A 19746-nucleotide genomic window follows, 5' to 3' on the forward strand; every position below is an offset into this window, starting at 1 on the left:
TTATGAGATTTAAAATCATGAAATTACATAGAAAAATTTAAAGTACAAGTATAAACCTACATTATTATACAACTCATTCTCTATCACTATTCAGCTGACTAGAATCCTTGCATTTCAGATCTCACTAAAAGGCACTACTTTTTTTAAAAAATTATAAGAACATCCTTTCTAAACTTTGTACATGATAGCTCATTGTAAGTAAATGATAACTTCAACTCAATAAATATCAATTAATCACTAACATAATATTGTATTAGATACTAAGAATGGGAAAGGCGAACAGGTGACAAAAAAGACCATGTGTCCTTCATATCAGAAACAAAAACGTACAGTAATATTTTAATAATAAAATGGGGGGAAACTCATCCTTTAATTTGTGTAAAACACGAATAAAAAAGTTGAAAACTGTATCAGTTACTAGGAATATCTTCCATTTGTATTGTAATAGAAGAATTAAACAGTATTTTCTTTTCTTAGGTATCAATGCTTTGAAAAGGAAATGTTTGTTTTGGCATAATAACCTTTTATTATTTTGTTTTTGCAAGTGTAGAGTGTATCAAATATTTAATTTATGTGGATAATTTTGGAAGCAAAAACAGATCCTTTCTTATTTTCTGTAGAATAGGTTTCCATTTTCATCAATTATAGAATAACAGGGATTCTAATGTCCTTTAAAAACAGGATTTACCTTAAACTTTACATAGGGTTTTCCTTCCACTAGTACTAGTAATTATACTTTAGGAGGATGCAGAGAAGAGGAGAGGTGAGTTTATAATTTCATATAAGGTATTAAATGAACACAAAGTACATCATGGGCTGGGGACTCACTGGTTCATTCAGTAGACTCCACACAATGAGGACCTCTGAATGGCAGATGCAGGGACGTACCCTACTAGTAAAAACTGCACTCCCAGCCTGCTCTCACAGAACATGGACCTGCCACCCTCCTGTAGCTTACACTCTAGAAATGGCACACACACACAAATACCAACATGTGTTCTCTTTGCCACTGACTTGTTTCATTTTTGTGGTAGGCAAAATGGGTACCTGTTCCCATCTGAAAGATTATTTTCTAATATGAGAGAAGTTTCCCTGAAGACATTCAATTCTATTCAATGTAACAAAATTTGCCATGCCCATACTACAAACAAAGCATTGAATTAGGCTCTGTGGGAAAAATACAAAGGCTATTCACAATCTCTTTGAGGAGTGAAACAAATACAGGACAAACAATGAAGATGGATATAAAAAGTGTTACTATAAAAGATAGGAAGCCCCGTTTAATATGGCTAGAGGAACAGAGAAAGACGGGACATCTGAGGGACTTTGAAGGACGAATTTATGGAAGGGAATTTTACAGGGTCATGAAGAGATATGTTTGAGTAAGAAGTAGTATGTGACTGAGGATTATTATAAGCAAATTAAATGTATTTTCACAATCAGTATGAATTTCAGACATGATTTTCAAGAGATTTTTTAAAACTCTGAAGAATACACTAGCAAAACCAACCAATCTAGTTCAACATAATGCAAGTTACAGTCATTAATTTTCCTTAGAAGAGGCTACTAAGGGTTGAAGTAAAACAGCAAATCATTTCAGCTTTGTTCAACTATAAAGTGAGAGGACTCAACTATATGACTCTTAAAACTCCTTTCTGTTCTAAAATGCTATGATTTTATGATTCCTTGCTTAGAAATTTGACTTAGATAGATAAATAAACTCTATTTACATGAAAATGTTAAGATGTGCAATCTTGTCTCAATGAAAAATGAGAATATTGACTTAGATTCATTTAGTTTTATATTCAACTCTTGTGCATTTGCCCATATTGCAAAGAACATTCATCCGAACTAGCAAAAAAGCTTTACATGGCAGCACACTAACCACCAAAATATTTGAAGAAATTATTTACTTCAAAAAAGTTTTAAAGAGAAAGGAAAATGAAGACAACAAAAAAATATTTTGCAGAGCAACTCCAACAGCTGGACTGTATAGTTTTCAATGACATGTAGTGTAAATGGGCATCAATGACTAAAGCTTTACTTTCTCCACTAGATGCTGCTGCAAAGTTTACCAAAGTAACTGTGGTTTTATTAAAGTGAGCAAGACAAAATAAAGGCTAATACACACTTAGATGAGGTACAACCTCATATATTCTATAGCGAAGATAAAATCCAAAAAATAATTACTATAAATGTTACAGAAGTAACAAAAGCACCCAAAAAAATCACATAGGACTAGATATTAACAGAAATAAATCAAATCAGAATCTTTGTTAAATAGCCTTAACATCTATAATAGATTAATTTTCCAAAGGAGTATCACAAAAAAATATAAACTTAAACTTACTTGGTTCTAGCTTCTTCAGGTCCTCCAGTTTAAATTCTTCTTGAGACTGTGTGGACTAAATTTAAAATAAGCATATTACATCTTTTCACTACAAAGATTTCACTGCACCTTGTCTTTTAAGCGGCAAGAACCAAATATTCAAAAGGAATCTATTTCTTGCTTTCAAGGTAGAAAATGAGAAGTCCCAAACTGGTTTTAGTTTATTTTTGGAACACTCAGGCCAAAAATAACAGAAAAAACTGAAGTCATATATTTTATTTTACAATGTACAAAACATGAACTAAAAAAGTATGAATTTAATATACGTTGTTATAAAACACTTCTGAGACAATACTGCTTTTGAAATGAATGTCTAATGTCTTATGAGAATAATGCAGAATAATTTATTTTCCTTATATAGGAGAGGAGAAAAACTCCTTACCTGTAAAGCTGCACTTCGCAATTCCAAGCATGTTGCAATTTTGCCTATGGTTTTCTGTAGAGGAATAGACAAAGCTATAAACACCAAAATTATCATAATTGTTAGTTCAAATCATCAAGTTAATTTTTATTAATAAAAGATCCATAATTCTCTTAAATAAGTTAAACTTTATTTCTTTCTGGCATCTTTCAGACTTTAGAGAAAAGAAATAAGAGGCAAAGGGTTGGGATGAGGGAGAGAAGGTGAGTATATATTCTCCCCTGACCTCATGTGCCACAATTAATTCTAACTCAAGTTTGCTTTGATGACAGCTGTAGATATGATTTGAAGAGCTGCCTGGTATCTTCTGTTCCAAGCTTCACCTTTTCTTCTCCATAAAGCCTAAAATTCACCTTTTAAAAGGCTTAAAAATATCTGAAAGTTAGCACAATGGTATAACTAATTTAATTTTGACCTAAGTCCAACACCAACTTGTTTAATTAAATGCATAGGCAACACTAAGCAAAACTGATATTGTGATAAACTGTGATAAATTTTATAGTTGGATCTGTTTTATATAATATGAGCTGTAAAATGGATATTAATGATAGGGCATAGATAGCGTTTGCCTTTAATAAGCTCATGTTGTATTAGGAGAGAGAAGACAAATACAGAATCATTATAAAAGAAAGCAGACATTTGATTGTATGAGCTTTAGCAAGATATGCCATTATATGACCTAAAGAAACAGAACAAGATCTGTATTAGGAATCAAGCCCCAATGACCAGGAGGATTTCTAAAATTAAAGAGTTTAGAAAATTGTCATGGTTCAATTGTCTCAAGTCTCAAACTGAAAGCAGAAGGAAAGTAAAGTTAGGAGAAGTGGGCTGTCATTCTGAGGTGGACCTCCAATAACTAGCTGAAGAATCTGTGATTACTTTAGCAGTAATTACACAGAAGGGTTTTTTTTTTGTTTGTTTTTTGTTTTTTTAAAACTCTTTCAGATCTGCCCTTTAAGAAGACTACTGTGGCCAGGTGTGGTGGCACACGCCTGTAATCCCAGCACTTTGGGACTCCGAGGCAGGCAGATTACTTGAGGTCAGGGGTTCAAGACCAGACTGGCCAACATGGTGAAACTGTCTCCACTAAAAATACAAAAAATTAGCCAGGTGTGGTTGCACATGCCTATAATCCCAGCTACTGGGAAGGCTGAGGCAAGAGAATCACTTGAACCTGGGAGGTGGAGGTTGCAGTGAGCTGAAATCACACCACTGCACTCCAGCCTGGGTAAGAGAGTGAGACTCCATCTCAAAAAAAAGAAGACTATTGTAATAAAAGTATACATAGGTTGAAGTAGGAAAGGGCAAAGATTAAAGGCAAAATCAATCAGGTTATTTCAATTGTCCAGGTAAATAGTAATCAGAACAAAAATAGGAATAACTAGGGTGGAAATTAAAGGGAGATTCATACAAGAAACATATATCAGGGCAGGCAGCTGAATTATGTCCATTAAGGCTTTTAAGTCCTTCCAAAAGAGATGCTTCTTAAGTTTTTATTAGGAATAAATCCAGATCATAAAAGTATTTATGTACAATGTCTGCAATGCCTACACAATGAATATTCTGGGAAGGAAAAAAACATGTTTTTCTAAATGTATTGATAACTTGCAAAAGTTTAGTAAATTGGGCTTGGTGGTTTTCTCTTTTATCCATTTTCTTTGGAAGGTGAATAAGGAGCAAAGATGAGTAACAAGTGCTGTCCTGGCCCCAGCACTTATGCAAGTGGGCACTACATAACTACTGCATGTACAATAAACGGCTGATACAACAACTCACAAAATAAACCACTACTGAGCAAGATATCACTCGATGCCGAAGAACAAGTGACAATATTGAACCATCTCCACAATCTCTAAAAATTATTTTTAATCCCAGTACAAGAGTTTAGAAGATGTCCAATTTTATTCTGAAAACTTAAAGATTACATCTGAAAATTACATTTATATATGGCAACTACAAAAGATTTCATGATATTCATAGATTTATTCACTCTCAAACTGTTGCATAGAAACCAGCAATAGTCTTTTCTACATAGAATCCAACATCCTCAAATTATTGTTATTCAAACACACCACTCAATTCTAACACAACTAGTAAATAATTCTAAACATAAATATAACAGTAATAGTGATGGCTAACAACTACTGAACACTTAGTAAGTGACAGGCTCTCCTAAGTGATTTACAAACATTAATTCATTTAATCCTCACTATAACTCTATGAGTTAGATACAACCATTTTAAAAGTGTGAAAACTGAAGCACAGGGAGGTTAAGTAACTTGCCCTAGGCATCAATGCCTTCTCCCATACAAGTATTAATCAGGACCAACCCTGCTTAGCCTCCGAGACCAGATGAGATTGGGCACATTCAGGGTGGTATGGTAGCAGACCAGCAATGCCTTCTATGCAATACAGCAATATATATAACAAAACAATATTTCTTTTTTTTTTTTTTTTTTTTGAGACGGAGTCTCGCTCTGTCGCCTGGGCTGGAGTGCAGTGGCCGGATCTCAGCTCACTGCAAGCTCCGCCTCCCGGGTTTACGCCATTCTCCTGCCTCAGCCTCCCGAGTAGCTGGGACTACAGGCGCCCGCCACCTCGCCCGGCTAGTTTTTTTTTGTATTTTTAGTAGAGACGGGGTTTCGCCGTGTTAGCCAGGATGGTCTCGATCTCCTGACCTCGTGATCCGCCCGTCTCGGCCTCCCAAAGTGCTGGGATTACAGGCTTGAGCCACCGCGCCCGGCCACAAAACAATATTTCTATATCAATACCATTTAGCTATACTTTTATGTTCTTTGAAAACTGATTTTTAAAAAGAATTTTGTCTGTATTAAGTGAGATATGTCAATTACTAAGTCTTTTAAAGCATTACTTTCTTTTCTTTCTTTACTATAAAATCCATGTGATTTCATGCTTTTAACATTTAAGGTAAAATGCTGTAGTTTAACAACTATGAGTCCACTAATAAACTATTTTAAATTTAAACATTTCTTGAAGCAGAAGCAACAGTTTTGTTGTTGTTGTTGTTATTTGTTTGTTTTTAATATACGGAGTCTCGCTCTGTTGCCCAGGCTGGAGTGCAGTGGCACCATCTCGGCTCTCTGCAACCTCTGCCTCCCAGGCTCAAGCGATTCTCCTGCCTCAGCCTCCTGAGTAGCTGGGATTACAAGCACCTACCACCGCGCCCAGCTAATTTTTGTATTTTTATTAGAGACGGGGTTTCACCATGTGGCCAGGCTGGTCTTGAACTCCTGACCTTAGGTGATTTGCCCACCTCGGCCTCCCAGTACTACAGGCATGAGCCACTGCACCCGGTTGCAACAGTTTTTTATACAGAAATCTACTGAACTATGGCAAAATACCTCCATAGGCATTATTCATAACTATTTTAAGGAACCACACCCAACCTCAATATTTAAAGAGGAATAGAACACTATCATTTTGGCTATAGCATTAACTTCTAAAACATATAGAATGTATTGAGATCAAAATCAAGCGCTTGCTACTATAATTGTTTCACTTAGAAACAGATGACTCAGAAAAATGATTAAGAAGCACAAGTTCACATGTGTCAGAGTATATTACTGACAATTAAAACTTGAATTATTAGCACTCAAATTAACTGCTCATATCCAATATGGTATAAAAATGTAAAATGCTTTCATTTTCAAAATATTGGCGATTGTGATTGCTAGGAAAATTGACAGCTCAAAAGATCAGTTAAAGGAAAAGATGGAATAGAAATGGACAATTAAAGAGCTAAGTTAATTTTGCTAAAATGTCTTCAATCTGTGTAAGAAAAAATAGGTTTAAAAAATACACATAGGGTAGAATGGTCTCACTTAATCCAGACTTAATATTTTAGATTCAAACAGCCAGAATCTACTGTCTAGCTGGGAGCTGGAGGTGGTGAGGGTAGAACTGGGGGGGAAGACATTAGGGTAAGGGTGGAAAGGAGAGCCTTATAAAATATAAAACAAGCATAGACTGCTGGAATTCTTATTACCACCAAATTTGACTCAAAACAGGGAAATGCTTTCTAAGCATCATGAGACAGGATATTCTATTCTGTCCAGAAACTTACTTGAGAAAATCTACTACACCAAAGTCAGGAATTCAGTGGAATGAAAGCTTTTGGCAGCTATTCGTTGGTTACTAAACCCAGTTGTTATAATGACAACACTATCAGGAACTGAAACGAAAGCTAAGTGAACTAATCATAAAAGAGGACCAAATAAGTGTCATGAATTTTACACCAGAAATTGCTGAGAATATTAAGAATAAAAAAATGAAGTTTTCATACTATTTATCACCAATTAATAAAGTTTAGAGATCAGTAGTTCTGCTTTAGAGCTCGTTAGACTTAAAATAAATATCGTGAAAATCAATGTAAATTATTCTCTCAAAAACGAGAATGTATCCAAAAAATCAGAATTAGTCTTGTCTTAAATAACAATCACATGCGAATAAATATCAACACCTAAGACACAGAATAGCATTTATTCATCAATTTTTTTTTTTTTTTGAGACGGAGTTTCACTCTTGTTGCCTAGGCAGGAGTGCAGTGGTGTGATTTCGGCTCACTGCAACCTCTGCCTCCCGGATTCAAGCAATTCTCCTGCCTCAGTCTCCCAAGTAGCTGGGATTACAAGCATGTCTCACCACGCCCAGCTAATTTTGTATTTTTAGTAGAAACGGGGTTTCTCCGTGTTGGTCAGGCTGGTCTCAAACCCTAGACCTCAGGTGATCTGCCTGCCTCGGCCTCCCAAATTGCTGGGATTACAGGCGTAAACCACCATGCCTGGCCCATCAAACATTTTTAAGAGCTCACTGTGCGCTAGACAGTACCAAGTTTCATTTAAAAAGCACTTTAAAAATATGGTTTTTGTTTGTTTGTTTGTTTGTTTTGAGAGGGAGTCTCGCTCTGTCGCCCAGGCTGGAGTGCAGTGGCCTGATCTCGGCTCACTGCAAGCTCCGCCTCCCGGGTTCTCGCCATTCTGTTGCCTCAGCCTCCCGAGTAGCTGCGACTACAGGCGCCCGCCACCACGCCCGGCTAATTTTTTGTATTTTCGGTAGAGATGGGGTTTCACTGTGTTAGCCAGGATGGTCTCGATCTCCTGACCTCGTGATCCGCCTGACTCGGCTTCCCAAAGTGCTGCAATTATAGGCGTGAGCCACCCTGCCTGGCCAAAGTATGTTGTTTTTTTTTTTAATCTTCTTTCAAAGTTGTACAAACTATTGAAAGGTTGGCATAATTCTAAGATTTGTCACTGCTACAAAAACACTAAAAATAGTAAAAGCATAAAAATTCCAATTCAAGAAAGAACAATTTTGCTTAGCATAATGTAAAGAACATTCTCCATGTTCCTCTTTTGAAGAAAACACAATTAAGTTTTTTCTCCTTTGGCTTGCATGCTAGGTCTGGCATTTAATTAATTTTGCAGATCCAACAGTTTATATCAAAATTTCCCATAATATGTTTCAGAACACTAAACTCAATGAAATGTTCTTTGAAGGGAGAGGGAGACTTCCAAAAGCAAATAAATTTTAAAATACTACATGCCCAAACTCTTTTAAAATATTCAACATACACATGTGCATACTAAAGGTCGCAAGAAGTCACGAACTCTATCTGTTCAAATAACATCTATTAATTTTTCAGAACCAATGTTCCCCAGAATACACCTGGAAGATATCCGTTTTCTAATTATTTATTAATTTAGAGCCTCTGATAACTTCTTCCTTATGTGACATTGAAATAAGGCCTACATGTCAGCATGACTTTTTTTGGCCCACTGTGAATGTTTTACTTGCATTTTTAAAGAAAATTAAACTTTTGAAGTCATACAACTTGCCTTATATTCACAATGTAGTATACAGTGATTTGGGGTTCCTTATCCAAGCCCAGAGAATAGGCAGGCAGGCACAAGCTTTCTCTGTAGTCTCAACTGGCAGCCACAAATGCCTCCTAGGCAGGTATCATAAATAATAAACGCCTCTGAAATCAGGCCTCTAGTAAAGAAGGAGGTGCAGCACACTTCAAAGTAAAGGACATAAGAAGATTCAGGGATACTCTGAAGATCATTTAGAGTTCTCTAGTCCCTCATTTCATACATAAGAAAATTAAGGCCATAGCCAGAGCAAAAGCAAGACTCCCAATCTTCTGATTCCAGGTCTCAGCTCTGTCCTCTAAGTCATGCTGCCTCCTGTGGCCAAAAATACAGTGGTCATGTGGCTGCTAAGGAAAAGCTATAAATTTAAGACTAAATAGCATTATCAAACACCAGCTTCCGCCTTAAAGTTAAAGAAAATTAAGAAAAAGTTAATTTTTTCCTCATTAGTCTAATCATTATATGATAGGCTCATTTCTTGATTTTTTTTTTTTTTTTTTTTTTTTGAGACAGGGTCTCACTGTGTCACCCAGGCGGGAGTACAGTAGCATGATCTCAGCTCATTGCAATCTCTGCCTCCCGAGTTCAAGTGATCCTCCCACCTTAGCCTCCCAAGTAGCTGGAACTACAGGCTTACACCACCACGCCTACCTAATTTTTGTATTTTCAGTAGAGATGGGGTTTCACCATGTTGCCCAAGCTGGTCTTGAACACCTGGGCTCAAAGAATCCTCCCAACTCAACCTCCCAAAGTGCTAAGATTATAAACATGTGGCACCATGCCCAGCGGTGTTTTTTTTAAAATATATTTTTTAGTGTCTTTTAGGTCAAATCACTTAATATTTGAGGTCATGTGGCTCATACATCCTATACCTCAGTGTTGGAAACAGGATGTAAGTAACTCAAACAGGTGATTAAAGATTAAACATTTTTTAATTTCCTGAGTTTTCATTCTGTTTCCATATTCATAACACATTCTGATAGCTATTAATTTATATATGTGGCTATCTGATATTCTGTTTATCAAAATTTAGGTACCGTAACTCCCAATTCTGTGATGCCAGCTGATCATTTCCTAATCAATTCCTAGAGAAATTTCAGATTTTACAGAGGCTCCTTTCCTTAAGCTAATCAGTCATTTCCGCTGTGGTCATTATTTTCCAGGGCTAAAATCCTAAGACTCCTAATATCTACTGTGCATACTAGGAATTACTAAGAAAAAAATATATTCTTTTTTTTTTAAATTTATTTATTTTCAAGACAAGAGTGCTGCTCTGGCTGTTGCTCAGGCTGGAGTGCAGTGGTCCTATCTCAGCTCATTGCAACCTCTGCCTCCTGGGTTCAAGTGATTCTCTTGCTTCAGCCTCCCTAGTAGCTGGGATTACAGGCACGCACCACTACACCTGGCTAATTTTTGTATTTTTAGTAGAGACGGGGTTTCACCATTTTGGCCAGGCTGTTCTGAAACTCCTGACCTCAAGTGATCTGCCCACCTCGCCCTCCCAAAGTGCTGGGATTACAGGCATGAGCTACTGTACCTGGCCAAAAGAAAAAAAAAATTATTTTAAATTGTAGTAATTTTTTTTTAAATACCAAATTAAAAAGTACATTAGATAAAGTAGATCCTAAATATTTTTAAAATGCAAATATACAAACTTGTGTAAGAAATATGGCTAACCCTAATCTTTAGGGGCTTCTTCTTCCCAAACTCCTATAAGTAAGAATCAAATGAACATAGACGAATAGACTAAAATGAATGTTGTTAGGCTTACTATAAAAGTGTGCAAAAAATCATTACCACTCCCTCTGTACAGAAAGAATAAGTAAGAACAAATTAAGTCATCATAGTTTTCACACTTTTCTTAGGAGATGGGGGATAGACTGACAATTTTTTTTTCATTATCTATAAGATTAAACATTGACTTAACACTAGATACTCTGAGCCAAGAGAAAATGGGAGTTGTTTCCTCCCATTTCTTCTCTTTTAAAGCTTCAGTCACCCATTTTTCATAATAACTAACAGTTTAGAGACTCAACTTGACACACAAAAAATTTAATTCAAGGAGAAAAGGCACGATTGAAACATTTTGCAACCTTATGCATTTATTTTGCAGATGGATTTTTATGCCAAATTCTTGACTTGAACTAATTTTTTTCAGTGGAGAGGTGTTTTGGTTTGTCCTGGTCTTTTGTTTTTTGTGTGTATTTGTTTGTTCTGAGAGGAGGTAGATAGGAGTTACGAAAGTTCAGAATCAAATAAGTGTTGAGGTGGAATGCAACTACCCACAATCTTTCTATTTTCCCAAGGACTCTAGACACACTCCAGTCTCTAGGTTTCCCCAATCTTCACCAAAGTGTGGATTGGGTTCTCCCGCTCTTCAGCAAAAGCATGGATGGTCTCCACTAAAGTTACGCAAAGTTAAGAAAAGCCTAAATGGCTGAGTACAACAATTTTATTGCTTTAAAGTGATAAGTCATATGGTATCTCTAAATAATCACTTAATGTTAGGCAAAGCATAATCAGTATCATTCTTTTTACTTAAGTACAACAGTTTTTTGTTTTTGTTTTGTTGTTTTTTGTTTTGCTTAAAGAACTCAAAAGACAAAACACTTTTTGTTTGGAATCTGATATATCTACAGATTATTTTATGGTACCTTTTGTTCTTCTGTGAATTCAGAATTATTGTGTTGAGCTTGGGCCTCTTTTTGGAGATGTCTTGCTAATCTGTAAGAAGAAAACATGCTCTTTAGAATGCAAGAAAAGCAAACTACTGCAACAAAGTGTAACAATTTAAAGCTTTTTAACAATGTGAAGTACAATTATATCTTGTCCTGTTTTTAAAATATAAATCTACATTGAGAATCAAACTCTTCTAAAAAAAAAAACAAACAAACTCTTTATACAATGATGATGAAAGTAAGATACAATACTTTTCATACCATTTCACTGGGACAAACTTCAGCTCTAGGCAGTAAAAATGAGCTGGAAAGAATCTCAAAGGGCATCTAATCCAACTTTCTTTAGTATGCGTGACTTTATTCTATAATAAGCCAATAAGTAGTTGTCCAGATTCTGCTTAAACACTTCCAGAGAGCACCAGTGATAATACTAACCAGAGGTACTTTATCAGTCTATCATTAATTTGGTAGTAAAATTAGTCCTAATCCAAATTACAGCAATGACAAAGTGGTAATAATCCATTCTACTATCAATATATACTTTTGAAAACATGTTTTCATGGAAAATAAAGAAAATTATCCACCAATCAGCAACAGATATCATTGTCTGTCCAATTATCATTACACTTTAAAATAGCAGCTAGGCCTTGCATGAGTTTTTAATGGATGGATCTATATTATTAGTCCAAGCTCAACAATGAGGACTCAAAGCTACTTCTGAGATAGCAAAAAACTCGTACAGTTTAGTTTGTAAAAGTCAATCCCCTTACAAACTAAACTATAAAACTATGGTTTCAACTACACAAAGACCAATTTTGGGCAAAGGATTTGAATAGACAGCTCTCCAAAGAAGACATAAAATGGTCAATAAACACAGGAAAAGATGATTAACATTACTAGTCATTAGGAAAACGCAGATCAAAGTCACAATAAGATATCACTTCATACCCACTAGAATGAGTACAATTTTTTAAAAAAATGAAACTACGTCCTTATGGGGGAAAGAGAAAGAAGATAACAGGTACTGACAGGATGTGAAAAACTGGAACCCTCAGATATTGCTGGTAGGAACGTAAAATGGTACCAGCCACTGTGGAAACAATTTGGCCATTCCTCAGAAAGTTAAATACAGTTACTGTATGACCCAGCAATTTCAAAATCCTAGGTATATATCCAAGAGAACTGAAAAATATGTTTACACAAAAAAACTGAACACAAATGTACAGCCAAAAAGTGAAAATAACCAAAATGTCCATCAACTGATGAATGGATAAACAAAATGTGGTATATCCATTCAATGGAAAATTATTCAGTCAAAAAGAGGAATGAAGTACTACTAACATGTGTAACACAGATGAACTTCAAAAACATCATGCTAAATGAAAAAAGCCAGCTGCAAAAGATTATACGTTATATGATTCCATTTATATGAAATGTCCAGACCAGATCAATCCACAGAGACAAAAAGCAGATTAGTGGTGGCCAGGAGATGAGGGAACTGAGAGTAACTGATACCAAGTATGGTGTTTCTTTTGGGAGTGATGGGAATGTTCAGGAATTAGACAGTGGAAATGGTTGCACAACACTGTGAATACACTAAAAACCATGGAATTGTATGCTTTAAACTGGTGAGTTTCATGTGATGTGATATTTATCTCAATTTCTAAAAAATATAGGGGAAAAAACTAGCAAAAGAATTTGAAAATTAAACTCCCAAACATACTATGTACTATTCTGTGTGGGCAATAGGAACAGGAATACAAAGGGTAGCAAGTGCTAGATTTTCTACCAAGCCAATTGCAGAAGAGAGTTTATGTTTCCAAATAAAATGTACTAGATGGGAGTTCTGTGCAATCATGTCTTTAAAGATAAGGCATAAAGTACCTTATTCTTCCTGGCCTCTATCCAATTTATGAAAGGTTTGCATCCTCCTTAACATAAAGCAGAATTAGCCACAAAAAAAACTTAATATTTGCAAGATAGCTCCACTGTGTTACTTAGTTAAACTGCTTCCATTCATTTATTTATTTTCTCCCAAAGCTGGAAGCCTCATATTTTCCCTAAAATGTCATTCATAGACTCACTTTTTGTGTGTTCTGTACAGGAAAAGGTACAAATAGAAACAACATAGCCATTGTCTTTGTTCTGTACTTGGTTTCTTTTCTAACTCTTACTGGCTTACCACCTGCATGGAGTACTCTCAAGGAATCCATACTCTGTATCCTTAACAACATCAACTATACATCCCTGAACTCAGAGAAGTTACAGTGTGGAATGAGTTTCTTTCTTTGAGTAATTCTACACATAATTTGCAGTGGTGGCCGTCAACCTAAGCAGAATCACTGTCAGAAGGGTGTAATGCTATACTCCTGTTCAAATGCTAATTGGCAATAGGGAAAGGAAGGATGCTCAATTCAAACAGAATCGTGCTATTAAAAATTATGCAAGGCTGGGCAGAGTGACTCACACCTGTAATCCCAGCACTTTGGGAGGCCAAAGTAGGTGGATCACTTGAGGTCAGGAGTTCGAGACCAGCCTAGCCAACATGGTGAAACCCCCATCTCTACTAAAAATATGAAAATTAGCTGGGCATGGTGGCCGGCGCCTGTAATCCCAGCTACTGGGGAGGCTGAGGAGGCAAAGGGTACAGTAAGCCTAGATCGCCCCACTGCACTCCAGCCAGGGTAACAGAGCAAGATTGCGCCTCAAAAAAAAAAAAAAAAAAAAAAATCACATACTGCATGATTCAAATTACATAAAATGTCTGGAAAGGACAAATCTATAGAGACAAAAGGTAGATTAGTGGTTGTCTGGGGCTAGAGTGGGAATATGGAGTGACTGCAAATGAACACTAGGTATCTTGTGGGGGTGATGGAAATTTTCTAAAATCTGTAATGACGGTTGCACATTTTGGTAAATTTCACTAAAAAATCATTAAATTGTACATGCAAAATAGATGAATTTCATGTATATAAATTATACCTCAATAAAGTTGTTTGTAAAATAACTTTTTTTTTGAGACAGGAAAAAAAAAAAACTTGCCTAGGCTGGAGTGCAGTGGCATGATCTTGGCTTACTGCAACCTCTGTCTCCGGAGCTCAAGCAATCCTCCTACCTCAGCCTCCTGAGTAGCTGGGACCACAGGTGAGTACCACCACATCAGGTTAATTTTTGTATGTTTTGTAGAGACTGGGTTTTGCCATGTTGCCAAGGCTGGTCTTGAACTCCTGAGCTCAAGCATTCTACCCATCTAGGCCTCCCAAAGTGCTGGGATTACAGGCATGAGCCACCGCACCCAGCCTTAAAAAGAACTTTTCAAGCTGACATGAAAAATTAATTTTCTATTTCCACAAATGAGTATACCATTTTAAGACAAAGTGACACCTGATTTTGTCCAGAGGGAAATCTACTGTTCTGAATATTAAATGAGCAAATAAAAGTTGACATTCTATTAGGAAAAGTGAAATAAATCTGTCAAATATTCTTCTCTAGAGACTCATCTCACCCTACAAAGGTACCCACAAGTAAAACAGGACTATTCTCAAGGGAGAGTTTTAAACATACCTTAAGCACATACATAAGTAACTCCTGGAAACCCCACAGCATTCCGTGACACAGAAATTCGTGTTTCTCAAACCATCTGTAGCAAAGGATCACTTTTCCACCAAATTTGTTCTAGACTAATACTTACATAAAATACAATTTCAAAAATATCATGAGGATGTCAAGTTGCTATAAAGTTTCCACATGTTTACTCTCAATTTCTTTCCTTACCTTACTGCACAGCAGTAACAGTTTGTAGACCATCACCAATTTGTGGACCACACTTTCAGCAGCAGAGACATAAAACACAGCAAAAATGACAAGTAGGGCTGGGCCCAGTGGCTCATGCCTATGATCCCAGTACTTTGGGAAGCCAAGGCAGGCAGATCACTTGAGATCAGGAGTTTGAGACGAGCCTGGCCAACATGGTGAAACCTCATCTCTACTAAAAATTTAAAAAAAATTAGCCAGGTGTGGTGGCATGCTCCTGTAGTCCCAGCTACTCGGGAGGTGGAGGCAGGAGGCCCGCTTAAACCTGGGTGGTGGAGGTTGCAGTTAGCCAAAATTGCACCACTGCACTCCAGCCTAGGCGACAGAGCGAGACTCTGTCTCAAAAAAAAAAAGACAAGTGGCCATTATCCAGTCTTCAGACTAATCGATTCACTTAGCAGATACTGCTTTGTTTTTTTAAGACAGAGTCTCGCTTGGTCACCCAGGCTGGAGTGCAGTGGCACGATCTCCGCTCACTGCAACCTCCACCTCCCAGGTTCGAGCGATGATTGTGGCTCAGTCTCCTGAGTAGCTGGGACCACAGGCACATACTAGCATGCCCGGCTAATTTTTTTGTATTTTTAGTAGAGGGGGGTTTCGCCATGTTGGCCAGGCTGGTCTTGAACTCCTGACCTCAAGTGATCTGACCGCCTCAGCTTCCCAAAGCGACAGGCGTGAGCCACCACACCCGACCAGTTAGCAGATATTTACTGAGTATCCATGTGCTAGATAAATACCTCAGGATTGATCCTGTGAAATGCCTGATTCTGAGCAACAGTTTCTGTGCCACTCTACCATAAGTTAGGGGCCACATATCCCCAAACAGCGAAATGCGTTACTTTTAATTGAACCATCTAATACTTTGGATGACTATTTTAGTCTTGACAGAATTCATCTAAGTCTTCCAATTGTAGTTTGGCATCAACTCCTTAATGCTCCCATAGCATACTCCTAAATTCATTCAATAGAATAACTACATAATATCTAAACAAATAATGACATGTGGAGAGCCTATTACTACTCTGGACACTAAGTATACAGAGAGAACAAAATAGACAGCGTCCCAACACCCTGCAACATATGCCCATACTCTACCCTCACAGAGCTTACAATCCAGTGGGGAGAGAGACAGTAAACAAAACAAATACAGAAAATATACTTTTGACTGTGGCTGGGCACGGTGGCTCACACCTGTAATCTCAGCACTCTGGAAGGCCGAGACGGGTGGATCACAAGGTCAGGAGTTCAAGACCAGCCTGGCCAAGATGGTGAAACCTCATCTCTACTAAAAATACAAAAACTAGCTGGGTGTGGTGGCGTGCACCTGTAATCCCAGCTACTCAGGAGGCTTAGGCAGAACTGCTTGAACCCGGGAGGCACAGGTTGCAGTGAGCCGAGATCACGCCACTGCACTCCAGCCTGGGTGACAGAGCAAGACTCTGTCTCAGAAAAAACAACAACAAAAGAAAATATATTTTCAACTGTGCTAAGTACCATGGAAAAAAATGAAAAAATGAAGCAGGATGGGGAACAGGAGGTGTGAAACTGAGATAGAGGCAGTTGGGGTGGACAAGAGACTTTGCAATTTTAAACAGGGTGTGGCCAGAGACAGCCTCACTGAGGATATTTGAACAAAGACCTGAAGGAGGTGACGAAGTGACCCAAACAGATAATGGGGGAAACAGTGTCCCAGAAAAAAAAATACAAGAGGCCTAAGGCAGAACTATGTTTCAGGAAATAGCAAGGAATGTGGGAGCACTTATTCTTTTCATACTTCTATAATTGCAACACCCAGTTACTCCAAAATCTTCCACTGGATTCTCAGTGCTTTGAGGGCAGAAATCAGATTTTATTCATCTTTGTATCCCCAACCCTTCCTTGTTGAGTAATGAAATTGTTTAAGCTACAGTATTACTACTGTAGCAATAATACAGATACTTACTATCATACCATCTGAGATAGTATGATAATACAGATACGTACTATCTCTCCCCCTACATCCCTCCCATAAAGCAGCTTCTGTATGTTGTATGGCTATAAAAAGACTGCTGCCTACCCAATTAGAAATCCCAATTATCCTAGACTCTTCCTCCTTCTACACCCTCGATATCCAGTCAATAACTAAATCCTGTCAATTCTTGTTTACATCATTAGAGTGGCCCTCAATTCATGTCTTTTGCTGCAGCCTTTCCTCCCAGGTATTTCAAATAAAAAAGATAATTTGCATTCATTTCTGGATATATTAATTTTAAACTCTTGATCTCATTTTATATGTAGCCTACATGTTTACAGAATTTAAGCCAATCATTACATGTCTTCATTGAAATTTGACCCTGGCAGGTTTTATAATTTGAGGACTACTAGAATCATGAAGTTCAGTGGTTAGTACTGAGGTCCTACAATGGATTTGCACGTGCCTATCACCCTCACCTTCAGGTTCCTAGAAATTCACACTAAACAGCTTGCATTTTCAATTTTCCTTTGTAATTTCAATTGGACATGGTATTCTTTACTTTCCATTGTGAAGTCAGCCACCCAGTGTCAACAGCTGCTAGGTCTCACATCACAAGTAAGAGATGGCTTTCTATTTCAAGCTATGCAATATTAGTTAATATACAGAATGGGTATACATAGGTGCTTACTGTCTAACTGGCTGCAGTATGGAAGGGTGTGTTCTCCGGTAATAAAGAAAATCTTATAATTTGTCTAATTCACTTAGAGAATTACTCTCTCAGTGCATCTTAAGCGCTCTGTAGTAGAAATAGGATTTGGATTTTCTTCTTTAAATCCCAGATTTCAGTGGTATCAGCTTGTGACCTGAGTAATCTGTTTAACCTGAGCTTCAGTTTTCCTCATTTCGTAAAATGAGAATAATTATATTCTCACTGAGTTATTGCAAGAGCAAATGAAATCATGTGAAAATGCAAAACAAATGCTACTAGTTGTTACACATGGCAAAATGGCCCAGGGCACGGGTTTTTGTCGGAGCATTTTGAAACTACAGGCAATTCAAAGTCAGTACCTACACATTTAAATTATCTTAATAGATAAAAACAAATAACTATTGTGGCGACAGGCTAAGAGTTTAGATCATCCAAGTACGAAGCGTTTATTCTTTCCAGAAATCATTGTGTGTCAGGGGCGGAGAGGGGGTGGTGGGGAAGGCCGGGTTATTCTACTCATACATGGTTTAATACTCAGTGAAATCTCAAACAATAACTTGCTTTAAACAAAGAATAATTAATGGTGAGTTTGCAAACAATAGCATTTTGGCAGACAGTTCTTAAGTTCAGAAAAATGTGCAAAAACCTAAGCAACATTTTATGTGTATATAAATCTTGTCTTTTATTTTTGAAGACATCCCTGAAGTTTTCTGCGGAAACCAGAAAGGGCAAGAAATTGGTCTTAGGTTGCTCAAGGAAACTGGTACTCACTTGTACCCTGCGGCTATACATTATGTACAGGAAAAGGAGGAGGGATCCAAGGAGGGAGTGGTGCTCCAGTGCGTGGTCCATTAATTCACATTTTGCTCTCTTCTGTTCACATCCTGCGCGGACTCCACCCAAGGCAACCGAGCGAGGGGGTGGGTGGGACTCACAGCCTACCAAATAACAGTCCCAGAAACCGAAACGAAATCGAGGTGGAATTCTGAAAACACGGCTCACCAGAAAGAGGGGTGGAGAAGGAGCGCGAGAGGAGACCCTTCTTTTGGCAGAAGAGGTATCCCTGGCCCTCGCTGCTTCCTGGGGAACCCCCTCCCCTCAATCGCAACCAGTTCCCTCCTTTCCTACACATGGAGGAAGACACACACAGAGCAAGGCCACTCATTCTTGGAACGTGGGCGGAGAACACACAAGTATTCCTCAGAGAATTTCAAAGGGAAATCAAGGAAGGGGAACCTGGGAGAGGAGGAGGAAAGGAAACTGACTGCCAAGTGGTGGACCCGTGAGACCGTGGAAAGGAACTAAGTAGATAGCCTACTAGGGCCGGAGCCCCAGGAAAGAAGGGCTACCTGTTGAATGGAACTGTCCCTGCGGAGGCGGAGGGGGAAGAAGGCGAGTCACCCCAGAGAGCGGAGCCCTTGTCCCCAGAGCAGTCTCGCTGGGGCTGGTGGCGAGGGATCTCAGCCCCAGTGCCTGCGGGGCCCCACCCTGAGAAGCCTTGGCTGGCAGATACAGTGATGAGAGACACCGACAGAAACAAGGGAGAGGCGCACGACTGGAGCCGGTCTGGCCCGCTCCCGCGGTTAGTCACTCACATCTGATACTCGTCTATCGCCTCCACCAGCTGGCCCCAAGAGTCGAAGTCGGCGCCTCTCCTAAAACTGGCGCCCCAGCGCTGCAGCAGACTCCGGGTCACCTCCGACATGGCCGGTCCCCACCCCGACCCCTCCCGCCCCTACCCCAGCAAGGCCGGGTTCTAGGGCGCCATCCTCCCCGGGCCTGGCCCCGACATTAACAGGGCCAGGAGGAACCGCTACGGCCACCACCGCCACCCGCCGAGGAGCCGCCCAAGCCCATTTGCCGCCACAGCCAAACTTTGCGGCTCCAAAGC

The 19746-nt window shown here is 38.5% G+C and overlaps 1 protein-coding gene across 1 annotated transcript in view; it reads right to left on the minus strand.

The window, feature by feature from the left end:
* Positions 1 to 19740, minus strand: part of AIDA (axin interactor, dorsalization associated) — a 40944-nt gene extending 21204 nt beyond the window's left edge. The window contains exons 1-4 of the mRNA XM_023203689.3: positions 19451 to 19740; positions 11356 to 11425; positions 2772 to 2825; positions 2351 to 2405 (exon numbers count right to left, since the gene is read on the minus strand). Coding sequence (XP_023059457.1) covers positions 2351 to 2405; positions 2772 to 2825; positions 11356 to 11425; positions 19451 to 19560 — 289 coding nt within the window. The 5' untranslated portion in view covers positions 19561 to 19740. The remainder of the gene's footprint in view (positions 1 to 2350; positions 2406 to 2771; positions 2826 to 11355; positions 11426 to 19450) is intronic.
* Between the last annotated feature and the right edge of the window lie 6 nt (positions 19741 to 19746).

Source organism: Piliocolobus tephrosceles, chromosome 1 (genome assembly GCF_002776525.5).
Source record: "Piliocolobus tephrosceles isolate RC106 chromosome 1, ASM277652v3, whole genome shotgun sequence".
Lineage (NCBI taxonomy): Eukaryota > Metazoa > Chordata > Mammalia > Primates > Cercopithecidae > Piliocolobus > Piliocolobus tephrosceles.